A 20,058-nucleotide genomic window follows, 5' to 3' on the forward strand; every position below is an offset into this window, starting at 1 on the left:
GGAGAAGCTGCTACACAGAATGAGGACCCCACCCTTAAACCACAGAAAGCCAGCGGGGAATGAAGATGGAGGGAGCCCTTTCTTTTCCTTCTTTTAAGATGGAAGTGCTGAGAGGGAGCATGTTTGGAAGCTGAGGAAAGGAATGGCCAGAAAGGAAGTTGAACCTGCCAAGAGATGGGGGGCAGAGCTCAGGGAAGGAGCAGGGCCACCTGCCACCTTGAGCCCTTCCCAGGAGTCTGGCCTGAACAGGACAAGAGAGAAAGGCTGGTGGTACACGCTCAGTAAGGTGGGGATGTTGTCATCTGCTGAGAGCAGTGAGGTGAAACTTGGAGGGAACTCAAGGAGCTGGGAGGAGTGTAGAGACACTGCCGTGAGGAATTAAATAGGAAGATGTGAAAGCCTCGCCAAATAGTTGCCAGGAAGTGCAAAAGCATGGCTAACCTGGTAAGTCCAGTCATCTATGGCTCTTTCCCATAACCACTAGACTCCCTGACCTCTGCCATGTTCACATTTAAACATCTGAGTAGGCAAAACTTTAAAAGAGAGGCATAGCATTACATAAAAATGGCATTACAGATTTATTGTCTGACAGGTTAAAATACAAATGCACTTATAATAAAGCAGTTTAAAAGCTACTCCCATTGTCATGGCCATGTTTCCATCCTCAACTTGATAGTGCACATTTCCACGCCCTGTATTGCGTGAACAGATGATCAGTCTGTGGGAAAGAGCATAGCCAGCCTCCTGAGTACACAGGTTCCATCTTCCTTGTTGCCACAATCTTCCAGAACACTCTGCAAGCCTCTTCTGGTTTGCACATTTTGACTTCTATTTCCAAGTCCAGGCTTTGGGACACATTTCTGGCATCCTACTCCACACATATTAAAGTTGAGTAGGACAAGAGAATTCCATTCCTAAACATGAAATTGGTAGAACATAAATCTAACTTCCCCTGAACTAGCATGGGAGCCTCTGCTGACTGCAGGTTCTGCCCTCACCTGAGTTCTTCCTGTTGCTGTCTCCCACAGCACAGGCAGCCATCTTGCTCAGGACCCACCCTGCACAGAGCTCAGCACAGAGGGCAAAGGTGGCCTCTGGACACTTCCAACATGAACTGGGGCTGTTTGTGCTGCTGAGAAAACTCTCCCATGGACCCCAGTGTCCAGTGACAGCTGTGGAGGGAATGAGGTCTGCTAGCATACTTTGTCACATTCCACTCTTTTGGATTTTCACAATATGAGTGCAAGACACCAGCATTGTAACACACTTTGATTATAGAGAGGCCTTATCGGTCATTAACATTTGCATCAAACAATTAATGAAAGCAAAATCAAGTTTACAGCAGTAAACAGATGATTATCAGTGGAAATGGACAAAAGATACCTCAGACATACATCTCTGATGATACTGTAAGTAACTATAGCATTTGGGGGAGTGCAATCATGCAGGATGTGACAATAAACATAAGCTATGACTCAGCTATTCACTTTTGGAAACAGCTCCAAGGAGATAGGACAAAGGTCAAAAAAGAAAATTTTGTACAAAGATGTTTGCTGCACTCTCTCTATACTAGGAAGATATTTAAAATAGACTATCAACTAGTCAGGCGGGCAACACATGCCTGTAATCCAGCGGCTTGGGAGGCTGAGGCAGGACGATTTCGAGTTCAAGGCCAGCCTCAGCAACTGAACGAGGCCCTAAGCAACTCAGTGAGACCCTTTCTCTAAATAAAATATAAAAAGGGATAAGGATGTGGCTCAGTGGTTAAGCGCCTCTGGGTTCAATCCCTGGTACCAATTTAATAATAATAATCCTATCAACTAAGTAAGTCCTTAACAAACCATAATATGAAGGTACAAAGCAGAAGTATGGATGACCATTGAAAATGCTACAAACTATATTCATGCATGCATTTTATATATGAACTAATAAATGAAAGTAAAGGTAGAATACAATAGATTCAATATATACTTGCACACAGATGAAAATGTATACAGGTGTACATATATCATGCCACGAGTGAATCAGGAATGATGTAAATAATTGGTATTTAAAGTTCTAGGAATTTTTAATATTAAGACCAAGACAAGCTTCAACTTGAGAGAGGGGAAGTGGGGGAAGAGATCTAGAGGTATCTGTGGATGCTTGAGTGACACCCAGGAGAACCCTATGAGCCTCAAAGGCAGAGTCTAGGCAGGACAGGGTTCTCATCCTCGACACTGCCGTCATTTGGGGCCCAACATGGTAGGATGATTACCAGCACTGCTGGCTTCTATCCACTAGATGCCAGCAGCACCCTCCTACTCCTGACAATCAAAATTACCTCCAGGAAGTCTAAGAGTGGAGATTGAGAGGCCAAATCACAGTTAAGGACTGGTGAGAATGATAAACAGACACCAACTCTCCACCTCAGCTGTGGGCAGGAGGTGGGAAGCGATAAGGATTGGGGGAGCCAGAGACTGTGTGCCCTTCTAAAGCAGCCAGTCCCTATTCACCTGGAGATCCAGAATGACAAATCCTGACTTTTTAAGATTCACAGCTAACTCAAAGTTAAAACATAATGCATCCAGAGCCTCACATGCATCAGCTACAGCAGGCTTCCACGCACTTTCTGCAAGGGCCAGATGGTGAGCATCACAGGCTCTGCAGGCACAACTGTCTCATTTGCCTTGACAGGGAGAAGCAGCCACAGATGATGAATGGACAATGAGTAAGGCTGGGTTCCAATGAAGCTTTATTTATGTGCACTGAAACTTTAATTTCATATGTTTTCACTTCATGAAACATTCTTTGATTTTGTTTTCAACTGTTGAAAATGCCAGTACCATTATCAGCTGATAGTCCCACCAAAACAAGGCCAGGATTTGGCTCAAGGGCCATGGTTTGAGACCCCCTGGGCAGTAGTGTGCCCGCAGCAGTACCAGCAACTAAAGGCATCCTGGAAAGGAGGACAGGTCAGCCCTGGGTGGCCAGACACCCCAGCACACAGGGAGGAACAGCAGGCCTCAGAGGGGCCTACGCTAGGGCTCCTTTCTCAACTCTTCCCCTCCCGCCTCTTCCAAAAGCCCCACACAGTATCTCCACTTTGCTGCCTCCAGGACGAGAAGGAAGGCTTCATTGTAAAAAAGTAAATAAATAAATAACACAGATTGGTTTCTCTGACTTTTCTTGACTTTTTTTTCTATTATTGTAAAAAAGAGGACACCACTGGGCACCAACCCAATTGTTTTGCAGGGTTTCCAGAGTCCTAGAAAACTCTTTTAAAAGGGATTTTGTCTGTTTTTAATGACTTTGCTAAAACGCAAGTCTCCTTGCTTGTGTCCTCACAATGCCTCTTTGACAGAAAACACAGATGGCCTTTCTCTAATCACAGAAGCAGCCCAGGATTCTGGGAGTGGGGAGACTTGGGGACTTGATCCAGAAGAAGAAGCCACCAGTGGTTTCTGAGCTTGGAGGCCTGGCCCTGAGTCTGCACTGGAGAGCTGAGTGAGCAGCCCCCTGGACTGGCTTCAGTGAGGCCACCTTGGGTCTACCTAGAGCAAAGCAGAGAGCCTCAGCTCCCTACCCCTGGAAGGCAATGAAAGTAAACAGGGCAGATGATGGAGGGAGGCTGATGGGAATGGAGAGGAAAGAAAAGAAAAAAGAAATAAAACAAGAAAATAAAGAGGAAGAGTTGAAATGATGCTCTGGGAGTAGGGGGAAGAAGCAAAAGACAGGAGGCCAGAAGTGAGAAAAGGGAAGAAGAAATGAAACAGAGGAAGGTCTGGGCGGCATCTGCCAACTACCAAGTCAGCCTCAGTGACTAAGAAGGTGCAGGCAGAAAGCAATATTTTCATTTTGGAATCCAGTCACTGGAGCCATTTGGGATCCTTCTCACTCCCTAGCCATCAAATTATTGAATGTTCAGATTCAAAAGCCTCATCAGGTGCATGCCTGTAAACCCAGTGGCTTGGGAGGCTAAGAAAGGAGGTTGGCAAGTTCAAAGCCAACTTCAGCAACGGCGAGGCACTAAGCAACTCAGTGAGACCCTGTGTCTAAATAAAAGACAAAATAGGGCTGGGGATAAGGCTCAGTGGTAGAGTGCCTCTGAGTTCAATCCCCAGTATTTATTAAAAAAAAAAAAGCCTCATCAGATATAAGACAGACAAGATGGTGAGGTTCGAGGCTCTCCACCCCCACACACCTCCCACAGGATCTCACTGAGTTGTTTAGGACCTTGTTAAATTGCTGAGTCTGACTTTGAACTTGCAATCTTCCTGCCTCAGCCTCCTGAACCATTGGGATTACAGGTGTGCAGGTACCCCTTTTGTTTGGCTTCTTTCTCCTCCCAGGCTTGAAAGCAGGATGAAGGGGTAAGGGGGTGAGCTAGAAGCCAACGGTCTCATTCCCCAATGCCTGCTTCGTGCTTCTCTCACTCACAGGTTTACCAGCAGTCACTGTTCTGAAAACTAGGCCTGAAAAGCCCTGGGACTGGGTCTGCAGCCACCTTAAACCTCATGAGGATTCTCATTTGAACATAATGAGGAGGGAGACAGGGTTGGGAGAGCAGCCACACCTTCCTGTGCCCATGGTAAGAATGCAGCTGAGGACAGTAACAGGTGACTCCACAGGGACAGGAGGAGATACAGGCACAAACATAAAACCAGCAACAAAACCATGGCTAGAAAAATACATGATCCCAGAGGATTCCACTGAGTGGCTACCCTACCCCATTGTGTTCCATTTGAGAGTGTTCCATTGAACACTCTCAGTATCACTCCATTTGAGAGTGTTCCATTGAACATTCTCAGCATCACTCCCAGAGAGGACCTGGAAGGTCAAAGTCCCAACTGTGACCGAATTACAAACCCAGAGGAACTCAGAAGTCACCATATTGGCCCACCAGATTTGAAATGTCGTGCACTAGCAATTAATTTTAGTTATAGGAAAGTAAAGCAATATTTTTGCACCTAAGTTGGAAGCCTGTGAAGTTCATATCTGCAACACAAGTACTAACTTCTAGAAGTCTCTTTGAAAAAATACTATCAGCCTTTCTGGCTGAAAATGCTGGGTTCATGGCCCTTTAGGCTGCTCAGTCATTTCCTGGCCATCCCTGTATCCCAGGCTACATGCCCTTTTCCCCCACCATGCAGGCCACAGTCTCAGCAAGGAATCCCGAATCAGCACTTTCACCAAAGGCTGCACTAATTGTCACGAGCTCTGTGCTTAGCTGGAGCAAAGGAGAAGTCCTTGTGGTGGAATTGCATTGCATGTCCCAAGGTCTTGCTCAGCCCCTGCTGGGAAGAGGACTTTCAAGGGTGTGCTCAGTAAGCATTCCTGGGCTCTGAACCAGTGTGAGGGGTCAGCATCCCTATACAAAAACCACTCAATGTTGGGTGCCTTTTTACTCCCAGGCATGGGAGCAAGATGGAAGGGCAGCAGAAGCTGGAAAATGGCCTGTAGGCTGGGACAGGACTTCTGCTCCTTTGCTCCAGCAAAGGTAAAGGGCTCAGGATATGATTTGGTGACAGAGTGCTTGCCTAGCAAGTTGAGGCCATGGGTTCAATAAAATAACCAATACAAAAAAAAAAAACAGGGTGAAAAGTTCTGGGTGGGATGTTGCTGTACACACTTGAAATTTAGCAAGGACTATGAAGAGGCTCAGGCACACCATTAGAAAATTCTACTCCATTTCTAGGCCTCTGTGTTGAGAAGAGTAAGATATTAGGGCTACATGGGAAGAATAGAACACAGGTTCCCACCAGACCACCAAGCACCAACCAAAAACAATCTTCTGGCACAGTCCCTCTGGGAACTATAAGGGATAGCCCTATAGCAAAGGCTGTGACCATGACTCAATTCCTAGGGAGACCAGATGTCCACCTAAGAAGTCTTTTGAGTTCAGAACCTGGGTCTTCATTTTTAGTCAATGTGTCAAGGAGTCCTTCAATGGAGCTTATTATCTGAACAAAAGAAAATAACTTCTTTTCCTCTACAAAGCACTCAGGCCTACCATGTCTCTTCTTCTCCCCAGCACAAGTTCACACCTGTGCCAGGCAAGCCCAACTATTAGCTCAGGGCAGGGGGAATTTCTTCAATCCAGGCAGAATGCAGAAGGGGCCAAAGAAGCGCTTCTTGCCAAGTCTTGATATCTTCTCTAGGCCAGGTCATCCACACTGAGACTGAGGGTCTCCTACCATGGTGGCCTTTAGACTTCTGTCTTGGTTTGGTCTGGAAGTTTTTCATGCACAAGAAATTCTCTGGTTGTTACTGAATTTTTCAAATATGGATTTAATGCTCCTTCCTCATAGAAATAGTCTGGTCCTAAACTTTCACCAGAAGAGAGAAGTTGCTCTTCAACTTCTGAAGAGTTATCTTCTGACATTTCTAACTTTGAGAGTTGGGATTTTCTGGAAGGAATCTCAGTTAAAACCTGCAAACTCTTTTCTGGAGGACAGTCAGGCCTGTTGGGGGAGGTTACATACTCATTCCTTTCTCCTCCCCAAATGTTCTCCTGGCCCTTTTCAGCTTCTTCTATGGACACCTCTTCCAAAAAATTCTCAAAGTTCACCACCAACTTGTCAATGAGGTCACTGGGAACACAATATGATTTTAGGATGCTATCTTCTGTGTTCACAGAGTCATCAAATTCCTTAAGATTTGGCTTATTCTGGAAAAGAAAAAGGGACATACCCCTCATTGAACTTGGGTCACCAAAGTCCCAACCCCTCAAACAGCATTCCACCTTCCTCCCTGGCTCAGAAGTGATGTCCAACCATGTGAGCTTGGCAAGAGTGAAGCAACAGCTCCTGAGAAACAGCACCTTGTATTCAAAGAAGTCTTCCAGAGAGCTCAAGGCTATTTTCCACACAATGTTCACAAAATCCCAGGCAAGATGGGAGTACCAAATTTAGAACTTTTGGAGATGGAAAAACTATATCCCTGACAGTCCTGCCCAGTACCACCAGATGTGTCCTTGTCATCTTGTATCCCCAGGATTTCGCCCAGGCCTGATACACAGTAGGCGATTAATCAGTGCTTGCTGAGAGCTGGCTTGCAGATTATTCAAAAAGCACTTCAGTCATCAGACCACACTGCCTATGAATTCATTTATTCTCTAGATAACTTTCAATAAGTAGAAAAGTAAAGAGGGTGACTTAAGACTGAAGAGGGAGAAAATAGAAATTCATTTTCACCAAAAATGCCCATGCCACAGAAGACTTCTGAGATGAAACAAGGGCTAATATTTGTAATGCCTGTAACAAGGAAAAACTGGTAATAGTCTTTCCACAATAAAGATTTAAAGGTTATTATATTTGATGGGGCCTATTCCTACTTAAGCAAGAAATTATACCTTAGAAATTTCATAACAATTTTCAATATAAAAACTTAGAAACAGGAGGGTTTCTACTTAAAGAAAATATACTAGAAAACCCTAACCCCCAATTACATAAGGTGACTCTAATTTTCTCAGTCTGAGAAAAATGATTTGAGGCAGCCTTTGGATCGCCATGATTGTCACATCCCCTCAGGGTCTCTAGGTGGTCCCTAGATTAATTTGTTCTTGTCTGCTTTTTAAATGACCTCAAATCTTATAGCGAAGCTACCTCCTACTCCTCCCTCTCCTCCCCCTCCTTTTTTCTCTTTCTTTACTTCTCTCTCTCTTTCTCTCTCTCTCTCTCTCTCTCTCTCTCTCTCTCTTTCATTAGACTATCAAGTCATTGAGGATAGGGTTGGGGTCTTTCTTCAGCACCAAGCTTTACAAGACCAGCCCCATGCTGAGAACACACTGGATCCTTGCCAATAAGTCCTTTCTTCTTGTGCAGAGTACAAGGTCAAAGTCATTCCAGGAAGGCTGATTCCATCTGCCCTACCAGATGTTCCCTGGAACTTTCCAACCTTGAGTTCTCTCTCTATATTTTTTTTTTAAATTTTTTATTGTTGGCTGTTCAAAACATTACATAGTTCTTGATATATCATATTTCACACTTTGATTCAAGTGGGTTATGAGCTCCCATTTTTTACCCCATATACAGATTGCAGAGTTCTCTCTATATGAACCCTAAATAAAAGCCCAGCTCACGACTTCCCCACAGCTCCACTCATCTGGTCACTTCCCACACCAGCCCACAATGACTTCCTGAACAGAAACAGTGGTGTTGTTTGTTTACCTTGCAGTCATTTCCATGCCACGTGGCTATACTACTTTCAGCAGGGTTGGGGACAATGGGCCAACACAGGTGAGTCAACTTGCTAATGAGAGATAAGAAAAAAGAAAAAAAAAACAAATAGGAGGTAAGTTCACAAAGTGTCTTACACATGCTGCATGGCTGAGGCAGAACAGTGAGGTTTGCTAAAGAGTACTGCATGGCTCCCCACTAACTAACTAAGGGCAAGCTGCTGGTCTCCTGGCAGAGATGGGGAAAGTGAATTAGTTTGGGAAGGGAAGTTGTAAACTATCTATGAAATGTGATGGGGGGAGACCTCTCCCCTTGTAAAGCTGTTCCTTTTTTCCTTTCTCTCCCACCCCTGAGTCTTTACACCTATACTGATGCTGAAAACTGCACCATCACAGTCACTCCTTTGAGTTATTCCCTTGGAAAGGCAACACTTTTAAGCTACTACTTTAGTGGATTCCAATTTGCAGCACCATAGCAAATGCAAAAAGAGCTCATTGCAAATGAAAATTATTGGGTTTCACTCCAGAACCCAGAATCAGAAACCCTTGGGGCAGGGCTCAATTCTGATGGAGGCTAAAAATTGAGAAAAATTAGTCAAGTGTATAAAGTACAAAAAGTTTGTGGATGATTTGGACACAATCTATGGTTGGTAACTGAGGTTGACATTAGCTTAATTATTAACTAAACACAGCTGCTTGACCTACAAGTGTCCAGTGTGGAGAGAGAGCTCTACCAAGAAGGACCTTCAGGAAAGCATGAGGCTCACTGTGAGGAGAAACACAAGATCCTGAAGACAGGCTTCCTTCTCCATACTAGACAGAGTAAGAAGGACAAATGTCCCTGCAGCCAGCTCTTCAACACTGTACCACAAGCAAGGAACAAAATTGTAGTGTCATACAACTGGTCAATGTTCTAATCCCAGAAGTACAAAACTCCCTGCTCTGCCTCTTGCCATTGTTGGGGTCCCTCTAGCAACTCTAGTCTCAAATGGAAGAGCAGCTGACACTCCCTGCCTCAGAAAGGCCTTAACCTAGTGTGTGGAGCTGTGCAGGTGTGAAAGTCCTCCTGATTGGTCACAATTCTTATGAACCACAGAAAGTGACCCTTAATGATCTCAATAAATATCTACCAATATCTTCATGGTGGCCTCTTGTATCATGTGCCCATGATGTCTTCCACCCTTTTCCATCCCTAGGTTTTAAAGCACCTACTATTACGTATAAACTCACGTTGCTTTTTTGAGACCAGAGGCCACAGTCAGGACCGTGAATATAAGAAGTCCTCCTCCAACCAGAGAAGTTATAAGGACAATCTCAAAGACACCTTTGGGGAAAGGAGAAGAAAAGTCTTTTGCAAGCCAAGTTCTTCACTTTCTTGACAAAAATCAAAGATTAACTTTTTCTTCTAGTAGCTCATCAACATTTCTTATTAGTTTTCTTTCAAATAAATTCAATTTCTTTCTATTTAAAAAAAAAACCTGAGATTCATGGTTCCCCACCTAGCTGTCTCCTCCCTGCTGATGTGACAGATGTTATGACATTGTATTTGATAGACATTGAGCTTACCAAAGCCATCATCCAACTTCATTCACTCAACAAATATTTACTGAGCATCTGTCATTTACCAAACACCATTGTGAGTAATAAAACAAACACAATAAGCAAGAAATAGAAGATGCCTCCTCACAGGGAGTCTATGTTCCCATACCTGGATTAAGACAATAAACAACAAGATTGATTCAGATAAAACAGAATAATAGAGTAACTAGGATAAGGTGGAAAGCAAGGTAGAAACATCAGATAGGGTGACCAAGGAAGAAGCCACATGTGAGCTGTCCTTAACAATGAGAGGGACCTGCCATGCGAAAGTATAGAGAAACGCATTCCTGGGAGGAGCAAAAGCTTTGAAGCAGGAACAAATCAGAGAACACAGAAGCAGAAGTGACAGAAAGTGAGATCAGCAAGGGACAGATGATGAGGGACCCTGAAAGCCATGAGGAGGAGTTTGGATTTCATTTAAAATAGAAGGGCAGGAGCTGGGGTTGTGGCTCAGTAGCAGAGTGCTTGCCTGGCATGCATGAGGCACTGGGTTTAATCCTCAGCACCACATAAAAATAAAATAAATATATTGTGTCCACCTAAAACTAAAAAAATAAATAAATATTTTTAAAAAATACAAGAGCAGGAGCTGGTGGGTTTTAAGCAGGGACTGTAAACCTGGGAACTATGGCTGCTGTGTAGAGAATAGATTGTAGAGGGTCAAAGATGGAAGTGGGGTGCTTTATAATCCACAGACTAAGGAACTTCTAGGCTTCAAGACAGAATCTTGCCTTCAGTTTGAACCTTGGAGAAAATTCCATGAGCAGATACAATTTTGTGCCTAGTGTTTTGAAAATACAACATGGGTTTTTAAATGCTCTTAGGCAGCAATATCAAGAAGAGTTCCAAGAAGGCAAAGTTAGTCCATGAAACAGAACATGTTTTCTTTGTAAAGACACATGCTACATTTTCCAGAGTCCTATTTTATCTTCTAAGAATGTAAACAACAAGAGACTTCCAAAAAAACTTCAAGCAGACAATTTTTAGCTTACACAAATTATTGCAAAAACTTTGTAAGATTCCTCATTTTTAATCTAAAAGATTGTTCATTCCTTAAAATTTTAATATGTACTTAAAAATCTAATCTATGTCACTCAAGGACTTGGTGAAATTAACAGTTTCTTCTTCTCCTTCATCTCCCTCCTTACTTTGTCTCCTCCCTGTCCCTCTTGAACATCTGCATTAATAAGCCATCACATGAAGATACATTATTTGTTATATTTATTAAATTCTTCTTCTCTATTTTAGATGTAAAATCTGGTAAGGTGAGCAAATTATACACTTTCTTGCTCAAAAAATTTCACAAAGGCTAAAATTAAATTCTTTCTTGTGAGTCAGTGGTTCTTAATCAACCAAGGTTTTCTCTCCAAAGCCCTACTGTGCAGTAACTTCTCACATTCAGAAACTGATGACTATGACCTGGAGGACAGGCTTGTCATAGGAGCTGCTATGATGCTCAGACTGAAGTTGGTATTAAATTTATCACTTCTCCTAGAGGTGATCGGGGCTGCCCATAGGAAGGAACAAGATAACTGGTCTAAATTCAACTCTCAATTTGCCTGCCCCCCCCACCTCTCTCTCTTGACCTATATGCCTGCCAAGAAGGCAAATGAACCAGAGAACAGATGGTTCTTCTCACTTAAGTACTGTCCTTTCATCTGACTTCCCTTCCCTTTGGAAAATGCTACTTCTAAATAACTTACCATAAATGCCAAGAAGGATACTCACTGAGGGACAATGTCCTGAAGTTTATCTCCGTCCCATTTTTCCCCCCAGCTCTGGTGCTGGCCATGACACGAACAGTATAAGAGGTCTTTCGTGTCAGAGATTCCAGGTCATATTGCTGGACACTGGAGCTGACTGTCTTGGCTAAAGGAAAAATACAGAAATCAAGGACCACTGTCAAGTGGACTGAAAATTTCATTTTAGTAGCACCAAAATAAGAGCATTGGAACCCATACTTCCATCACTTATTCCAACCCCTATCCACGGCCTGCTTAAAATTAGCCTGTCAACATGGACCAAAGACCTAAATGTAAGAGCTAAAACTATAAAAACTCTTAGAAAACAACATACGGTAAATCTTCATGACCTTGAATTTCACAATGCTTTCTCAAATATGATGCCAAAAGCACAAGCAACAAAAGAAAAAATAGATTAAACATAGCTTCATTAAAGTTAAAAGGTCTTGTTCATCAAAAGACATACCAAAAGAATGAAAGACAACTCACAAAACTGGAGAAAATATTTGCAAATCATATGTTTAATAAGAAGTTTATATCCACAACTATAAAAAATTTTTGTAACAGCAACAAAAAGACAATCTGATTTTAAAATCGACAACAAGATTAAAGATAGATTTCTCTGAAGAAGATATACAAATGGCGGATAACTACATGAACAGACTGTAACAGTAGGGATTAGAGAAATGTAAATAAGTGAGAAACCACTTCATACCCACTATAATAGCCATAATAGTTTTGGGTTTGGGGGGTTTTTTTTAATGATAAGTAAGAAGCGTTGGCAAGGATGCAGAGAAACTGAAACCCTATACATTTCTGGTGGAAATGTAATCATTGTGAAATATGGTGTGGTGGGGGCTGGGGCTGGGGCTTAGCGGTAGAGTGCTCACCTAGCACATGCAAGGCACTGGGTTCAATACTCAGCACCATATTAAAAACATAAATAAATAAAATAAAGGTATTATGTCCAACTACAACTAAAAAAAATATTTAAAAAATAATTTGGTGGTGTCTCAATAAGCTAAAGCACCATATGATTCAGCAGTTCCATTCTGAGGTATACACCCAAAAGAACTGAAAGCAAAAACCCAGATATTTGCACATCAATATTCATAGAAGCATTATTCATAGGATCTATAGGTCAAACAACCCAAAGCCTCATCAAACAATGAATGTGTAAACAAAACATCAAATAACCATACACTGAAATATTAATCCATCATAAAAAGGCCCTAAGGACTCATTAATGCTATAACATAGAAGAAGTTTGAAAGCTGCATATTGTATGACTTTATTTATTTTTATTTTTCATCATTTTGCAGTACTTAGGATTGAACCCAGGGCATTGTGCATGCTTGGCAACCACACCCCAGCCCTAATTATATTTATATGAGATGTTCCTTAATAGGCAATACATAGAAACATAAAGCAGCTTGGTGAATTCCAGAGGCTATAAGAAGTAGGGGATAGGAAATGACTGATTAAAGGGTACAGAGTTTCTATTTGAATGAGAATAGAAAAGTTCTGGAAATAGGGGTGATGGTTTCATAATATTGCAAATATTATTAATGCTAATAAATTGTACAACTTATTTAAAAGGGTAAATTTTATGTTATGTGTATTTTACCTTATCCTAGACAGGGATCCAAGCATATCCCAAAATTTAAGATATCAGGAGATACTGTAGGAGATCCAACATGGCGGCGAGCGCAGAGAGATCAAGTCTCTGACCTCTTCAGCTGCGCGGGCATAGGGAGTCGTAAACCGTCTAAATGCTGTTTGCTCAGGATCACTAGGAAATGCTGAGCTGATGTGGATCTGGGGTGAACAGTCTGGGCCTCTCAGAACACACATCGAGCCTGGATCAGCTGAATTCAAGCTCCCGTTCGCCTGCTTCTCGCAGACAAACTGCTGTGACTCAGCACTAAACAATCCCGCTGAAACAACTGGTCGGCTCTTCTGAACCTACGGAGGTTAATGCCAACTGAGCCTTCATAGGCAGTGGCCACAGGATTGAAACGGGGCTTGGGAGAGCCAGTCAGGACCCACCCATTGCATTGGTCACCCGGCAAAGGGAATGAACTGTCGCCATTTGCATGGGATACCACCATGGCAGAGAACTGACATCACCAGAATGCGGCGGAGGAGATAACTCCATTGAAACTGGCGGCGACAGGTGTGTAACCCCCTAGCCTTCCCTCTCCACACAGTGGGGAAACCTTAAGGGCCCCTCCCAGCTCTCCCATGAGCGCGATAGCCAGACCGAGGGAATCAGGAGTGGCGCAGGACCCGCGGCGCGGAACTCCCGGCTACCGCTCCCACCAGTGCTGACAACTGAGGTCTCTTGCACCAGCTACCAGGGGCATGGCTACCGGAGGGCAAGCAAAATTCGCTGAGGGTTCTCAGCCCCAAGCTCTACAAACTTAGGGTCTGAGGGAATGGCAAACAGGGAGAGTGTGCCCAGTTGTTCATGAAAACAGGGCTCCCGGGAGCAGCAGACNTAATTTAGACTTAACAGACATATACAGAATATTTCATCCATCTGAACACACTTTCTTCTCAGCAGCACACAGATCCTTCTCTAAAATAGACCATATCTTGGGCCACAAAACAACTCTCAACAAATACAAAAAAATTGAGATAATACCTTGCATTCTATCAGATCATAATGGAATAAAATTAGAAATCAATGATAAAATAAAAATAGAAGCTATTCTAACATCTGGAGACTAAATACGCTACTGAATGATAAATGGATAGCAAAAGAAATTAGGAAGGAAATAAAAAAACACTTTTATAGGTAAATAAGAATAGCAATACAACATATCAAACTCTCAGGGATACTATGAAAGGAGTGCTAAGAGGAAAGTTCATTGCCTTGAGCTCACTCATTAAAAGAATGGAAAGTCAACAAATAAATGCCCTAATTTTACATCTCAAAGCCCTAGAAAAAGAAGAACAAATCACTAAAAGCAGTAGAAGACAGAAAATAATTAAAATCAGAGCTAAAATAATTTAAATTGAAACAAAAGAAATAATTCAAAACATTGACAGAACAAAACACTGGTTCTTTGAAAAAATAAATAAAATTGATAAACCCTTAGCCAAATTAATGAAGAGAAAGAAAGAAAAAACTCAAATTACTAAAATTAGTGATTAAAAAGGAAATATCAAAACAGATACTACTGAAATATAGACGATAACCAGAAACTATTTTGAAAATTAATATTCTAATAAAATAGAAAATCTTGAGGACATCAACAAATTTCTAGAGACATATGACCTACTCAAATTGAATCAGGACATAGAAAATTTAAACACATCAATTTCAAGCAATGAAATTAAAGACACCATCAAAAGCCTACCAAGAAAGAAAAGCCCAGGACCAAATGGATTCTCAGCCAAGTTCTACCATACCTTCAAAGAATTAAAACCAATCCTCCTCAAATTATTTCATGAAACAGAAATGGAGGGAACCCTTCCAAACTCACTCTATGAAGCTAGTATCTAATACCAAGACCAGACAAAGACACAAGTAGTAAAGGAAATTTCAGACCCATATCCCTGATGAACTTAGATGCAAAAATTCTTAATAAAATACTGGAAAATTGCATACAAAAACATATTAAACAGATAGTGCACCATAATAAAGTGGGGTTCATCCAAGGGTTCAACATAAGGAAATCAATAAACATAAATCATCACTTCAATAGACTTAAAGACAAGAATCACATGATTATCTCAATAGATGCCCTCTTCACCATCTCTGTTCAACACAGCCCTGGAATCCAATCAGAGACATTTGAAAACAGAAACTAAAGGGATACAGATAGGAAAAGAAGAATTAAATTATCCCTATTTGGGAGGGGAAGGGGGGGATAGTAGAGGATAGTAAAGGTAGTAGAATACAACAGTTACTAATATGGCATTATGTAAAAATGTGGATGTGTAACCAATGTGATTCTGCAATCTGTATTTGGGGTAAAAATGGGAGTTCATAACCCACTTGAATCTAATGTATGAAATATGATATGTCAAGAGCTTTGTAATGTTTTGAACAACCAATAAAAAAAATAAAATTAAATTTAAAAAAAGGAGATACTGTAGACTCAAGAAAAAAAGCACAGCATAGTGGTGGGCAGTAGAAGTCATGGTAAAGAACCTTGAAAGTAAGTGCCATCAAAACAGGGCATGTCCCTCTGACGTGTGCTTTTTTTTTTTTTTTCCTTTTTGCTCATGAGTTATAATCATATATAACAGTGGGATTCATTGTTGCCTATTCATACATACACACAATACAACAGTATAACTTGATCCAATTCATTCTCCAGTATCTCCCTTATCCTCCCTTCCTCCCACCCCTGGTCCCCTTCCTCTATTCTACTGGTCCTCTGCCATTCTTTAAGCCAGGCATACCTCTCCCAGGAATAAATGATCAAGGGATAAAATCACTCAAAGCCTGTCCAAGATAAATTATATCAATTTCTGCCATTCCTATAGGACTCTTAGGTACAGTCATTTCACTCTTATTTAACCTCCAAACTCAAGAGGGACCCAGTTTTCAGCAAAGCTCAAAGGAGCTAAGTGATTCATGCAAGGTTGCAGGTTACAACCACAGGAGCCACCCCTCCAAGTCTATCCACATCATCTATCTGAGGAGTTGTGTTTCTTCAACTTGGTCATGAGCATACTTACAGAATTCTTTTCCACCTTCAGCTTGGTAAAATATGGTATAGCTGCTGATAAAACCTCTTCTCTCACTCTTGGGAATCTCTTCCCATGTAATTGTAACTGTGTTCACACCAATATTTTCTGCCTTGGTTATAGGACCCCTCCATGGAGCTTGAGAGGATAGAAAGATAAATGACCAAATGGAAACACACTCCAGCAGATCCTTTCCCCAAAGAGGCCCTGTCCCTACTCAAACCAAAACCACAGTCCTTGAAGTGCAGAATGGAGGTTGAGGAGGGAACTGATGAGTCACCCTATTTGGAAGGATTGTTTTCTGCAATCATGCATCTTAAATAATAAGAAAAGTTGTATCAAAGACCATAGGGAAAAATACTTTATTTATATACCCCTAGCTCCAATGAGGCATCCAGTTCTTTCACTTATATGTGTTAAGTGTAGCTATTTTCAAGTAATTGAACACTGCCTCCACGGGCTACCTTTGCATATGTAGCAGGAGTTATTTTCTAACATTGAATCTGGAATATGTTAACTTCCACAGAGGTAAAAATAAATCTGATCAATTTGCTACTAAAGCACTTATTACATTAAAAAAATTAAGGGGAATGAAGGGAAGGTAGGGGAATGGGAATAGGAAAGATAGTACAATGAATCAGACATTACTATCCTAAATGTGTATATGATTATACAATCAGAAGAATGAGAAGTTATGCTCCATATAGGTATAATATGTGAAAATACATTCTACTATCATGTATAACTAGTGAGAAAAAATTGAAAAATAATTTTTAACATGTTTAACTTGTGATGAACTCTATAGGGTCCCTGAGTTGGTCTTCATTATTATTTCTGGTTGCAGCTCCATTTGCACTAAATTTTTTGGTGACTTTGAGAAAGTTGTTTCACCTCTCTGAGTCTCAGTTTTCCACTTTTGAAGTGAGAGAATTGAACTTGATGATCTTTAATGTCTACCCCACCTATAAAATCTAGTGACTCTATAACCTGACCCCAATATATCCAACACAGAGATGGCTACAAGATGGAAGTGCTGCACAATTGGATCTTCAGGCAACCATGAATGAGCTATAGACATTCACAACATTCTCTGAATATTGGACAGTCCCCATGGTTTCCCTTCACCCACAGGGCCTTGTTCATACATACCACATTCTTTACCATACACCTGGATGGAATATGGTTCTCCCACTAGGTCTTGGATCAGTGGATACACAGAGATGTTATAGAGGTGAAAAGGTTTTAATTTATCTATATCAAAAAAAGGAAAGAAAGGGAAAAATCTAAGCTAATTGTAGAGTATGGCAGAGTAAAAGGAATGCTTAATGTCTAAGACCATAACTTGGAAGATATTTCAATGTTCCAACGGAAGATACTTCATTTCTCTACAATTTCCTTGATGATCTATAATGTCTATTTTTGTTCTAAGAATTTCTAATTAATTCTTAGAATTAAACGCTGTACCACTCTGATAAAATTACAAAACCATCCAAGTAAGATATCCAGTCCCTACTCCATTACTGATTTTATCATATGATTTGGGGCAATGCAGAATAAAATTTAATCCTTTTGGCAATAGCACATCACCCTGGAGAACTGAGATACCATGAATTCTGGCTCCTCTGCCTGCCTGCATTCCCTACATGAGTGTAATTTTTTTTTTTTTTTGGTACCAGGTCATTTAACCACTGAGTCACATCCCCAGTACCCCCTTTTTAAATTTTTCATCTTGAGACAGGGTCTCACTAAATTGCTTAAGGCCTCCCTAAGTTGCTGAGGCTGGCTTTGAACTTGTGATCCTCCTGTCCCAGCTTCCCAGGCTGCTAGGATTACAGGCATGCACCACCACACCTGACTAGTATAATTCTTAGTATAGGTGCCATTACTAATGAAGGCCACTAAGCATTCAGAAATGGCTAGAGTGATAAGCTAAAGCCTCACTTATACATCTTGCATAGGGCAGGGACTTACTTGAAAATCAGCAATTCCCTATATCAGTCACCTGAGAAAGGGACTTTAACCAGGTCCTTAACCAGGCAGCCAAAACAGAAGGGAGTATCCTAAGTAGGACCTAGTATCCAAACTGTGGTGTTATCCCCAAGATGATCAAGATATCTGGGTGTTAGGATAGTGTTTTCATCTGCACCTGGATACAGGGAAAGGCTCCATGTTCTGAGACCCACAGTTTTCTGTGCCAGCGATACTTGGGAAATGCCAAACAGTGTGACACTTCAGTAAGCTTGTACAAGCTTGTCAAATGTTACTAACTACATTTACAGTTTTGAAGCCGAAGTTAAAAATTTAAAAGCTGATTAAAATGAAACCAAATCCTGCACAGAGGGAACTTGAAGGTTTGGCACCAGTTACCTTGTGGAATTGTCCAGTTCCTGGCCTGAGACACAGATTCCCAGGAGATGTCAGAGGGCTCCGAGTCCAAATCTGGGAACCACTCAACCATCCATGTGTCCACCATTGGAGCGGAGCTTTGCCATTCCACCACCAGCAGGTCCTGGGCAAAGTAGGCCTGCATGGCCTCAATGCACTGAAATGCTAAAAGACGACACAAAGACTGCTTCACAGCTGCTTGACCCAATGCCCCAACCACTTGGCATCCAATTATTGCCCAAATTGTGAAAGAAGGTCAAAGTTCAGGACTTCCACTACAGCCTCCCCTGAAGAGTTTGGAGGCAGCATGGCTCAGCTAACACCTTTAGACTTCTAGCCACCAGAACTATGAGACAATAAATTTCTCTTGTTTTAAGGCACATGGTTTGTGGTATTTTGTGACAGCAGTTATGGGACACTGAAAAGCACCCTTGGCTCAGTCTTCTCCCCTACCTGGCCTGTTTTCCCTTGTTTGCAGTTCTGATCTTTCCAGAGACATTTTTCTTAATAAATGATTTGCCCACAGATCCTGACCTGAAAATGAGCGAGCACTGGTTGAAAAAACCACACTCCTTCTGCTCACCAAACCAGGAGTTATGAGAAATAGGAGGAGCCAGGTCTAAAGTGCCCAGTGTGCTAACAAGATTGAGGAGATCATGAGAGGCAGGGAAAGAGTTCCAAGAGGCCATGTGGCAATTATAAAAGAGGAAAGGCCTTGCCTTACTGGGGGATTTTCAAAAAGAATTTTCCAAATCATTCTACTGAATATAGACTAATTGCTGGTCTTTCCATCGTTCAACAAGAACTTTTTGAACAATTATTCTAAATGCAACACATTTTCCACAGTGGTAGGAAACACAGCTCCTCCCTAGGAAAGGGGGAAAGCGCTTGACTATAAACACCATTAATTTCTTATTTTGCATGAAGACAAACACAATGGATCCAGCAAATTCTCAGTTACTCTTTCCCCTTTGCCAGCTCTCATGGCCCAACCTGATCTCTACTCCAGCATAGTTCCCTCCTCCTTTTCAGGCCCTCACCACACAGTGGCTGTGCTTTTTCACACCCTGCCTCAGAACACTGTTCAACTGCCTGATGGCTGAAGTCTCATAAAAACTCCCATGTTCTGGCAGAAGGAGCCTGAAGATTTATCTATTCCAATCTTATTCTAAAGATGAGAACATGGGTACCCACAGAGGTAAGTAACCAGCCCAGCATCACACAGCATCTGTGACCAGAATTAACACCATGTCCAAGACTCTAGATAAAGTATATTATACCATTTTGGTTCATCTAGACTTGGGCTGGAATCTCATCTGAGAGTCCCTGGACAAGTTACTAAACTTTCCTGGATATCTGCATCATCTTGAAAGTGGATCTAACAGCATCTATATATATCATGGGCCATTTCAAAGTTAAAATGAGGTAATAGAAGGTATCTCAGCATAATGCCTGACACATACAAGTGGA

At 41.7% G+C, this 20,058-nt stretch overlaps 1 protein-coding gene across 2 annotated transcripts in view; it reads right to left on the minus strand.

The window, feature by feature from the left end:
* Positions 1–554: 554 nt before the first annotated feature.
* Positions 555–20,058, minus strand: part of Il31ra (interleukin 31 receptor A) — a 95,732-nt gene continuing 76,228 nt past the window's right edge. Inside the window, exons 9-16 of one of the 2 annotated variants that reach the window (XM_048800031.1) lie at positions 19,042–19,122; positions 18,571–18,753; positions 17,353–17,454; positions 16,195–16,341; positions 11,486–11,626; positions 9,389–9,482; positions 8,151–8,232; positions 555–6,649 (exon numbers count right to left, since the gene is read on the minus strand). In XM_048800031.1, coding sequence (XP_048655988.1) covers positions 6,188–6,649; positions 8,151–8,232; positions 9,389–9,482; positions 11,486–11,626; positions 16,195–16,341; positions 17,353–17,454; positions 18,571–18,753; positions 19,042–19,122 — 1,292 coding nt within the window. In that variant the 3' untranslated portion in view covers positions 555–6,187. The remainder of the gene's footprint in view (positions 6,650–8,150; positions 8,233–9,388; positions 9,483–11,485; positions 11,627–16,194; positions 16,342–17,352; positions 17,455–18,570; positions 18,754–19,041; positions 19,123–20,058) is intronic. The other variant, XM_015497296.2, reaches the window with a different exon arrangement.

This window comes from Marmota marmota, unplaced genomic scaffold (genome assembly GCF_001458135.2).
Source record: "Marmota marmota marmota unplaced genomic scaffold, marMar, whole genome shotgun sequence".
Classification (NCBI taxonomy): domain Eukaryota; kingdom Metazoa; phylum Chordata; class Mammalia; order Rodentia; family Sciuridae; genus Marmota; species Marmota marmota.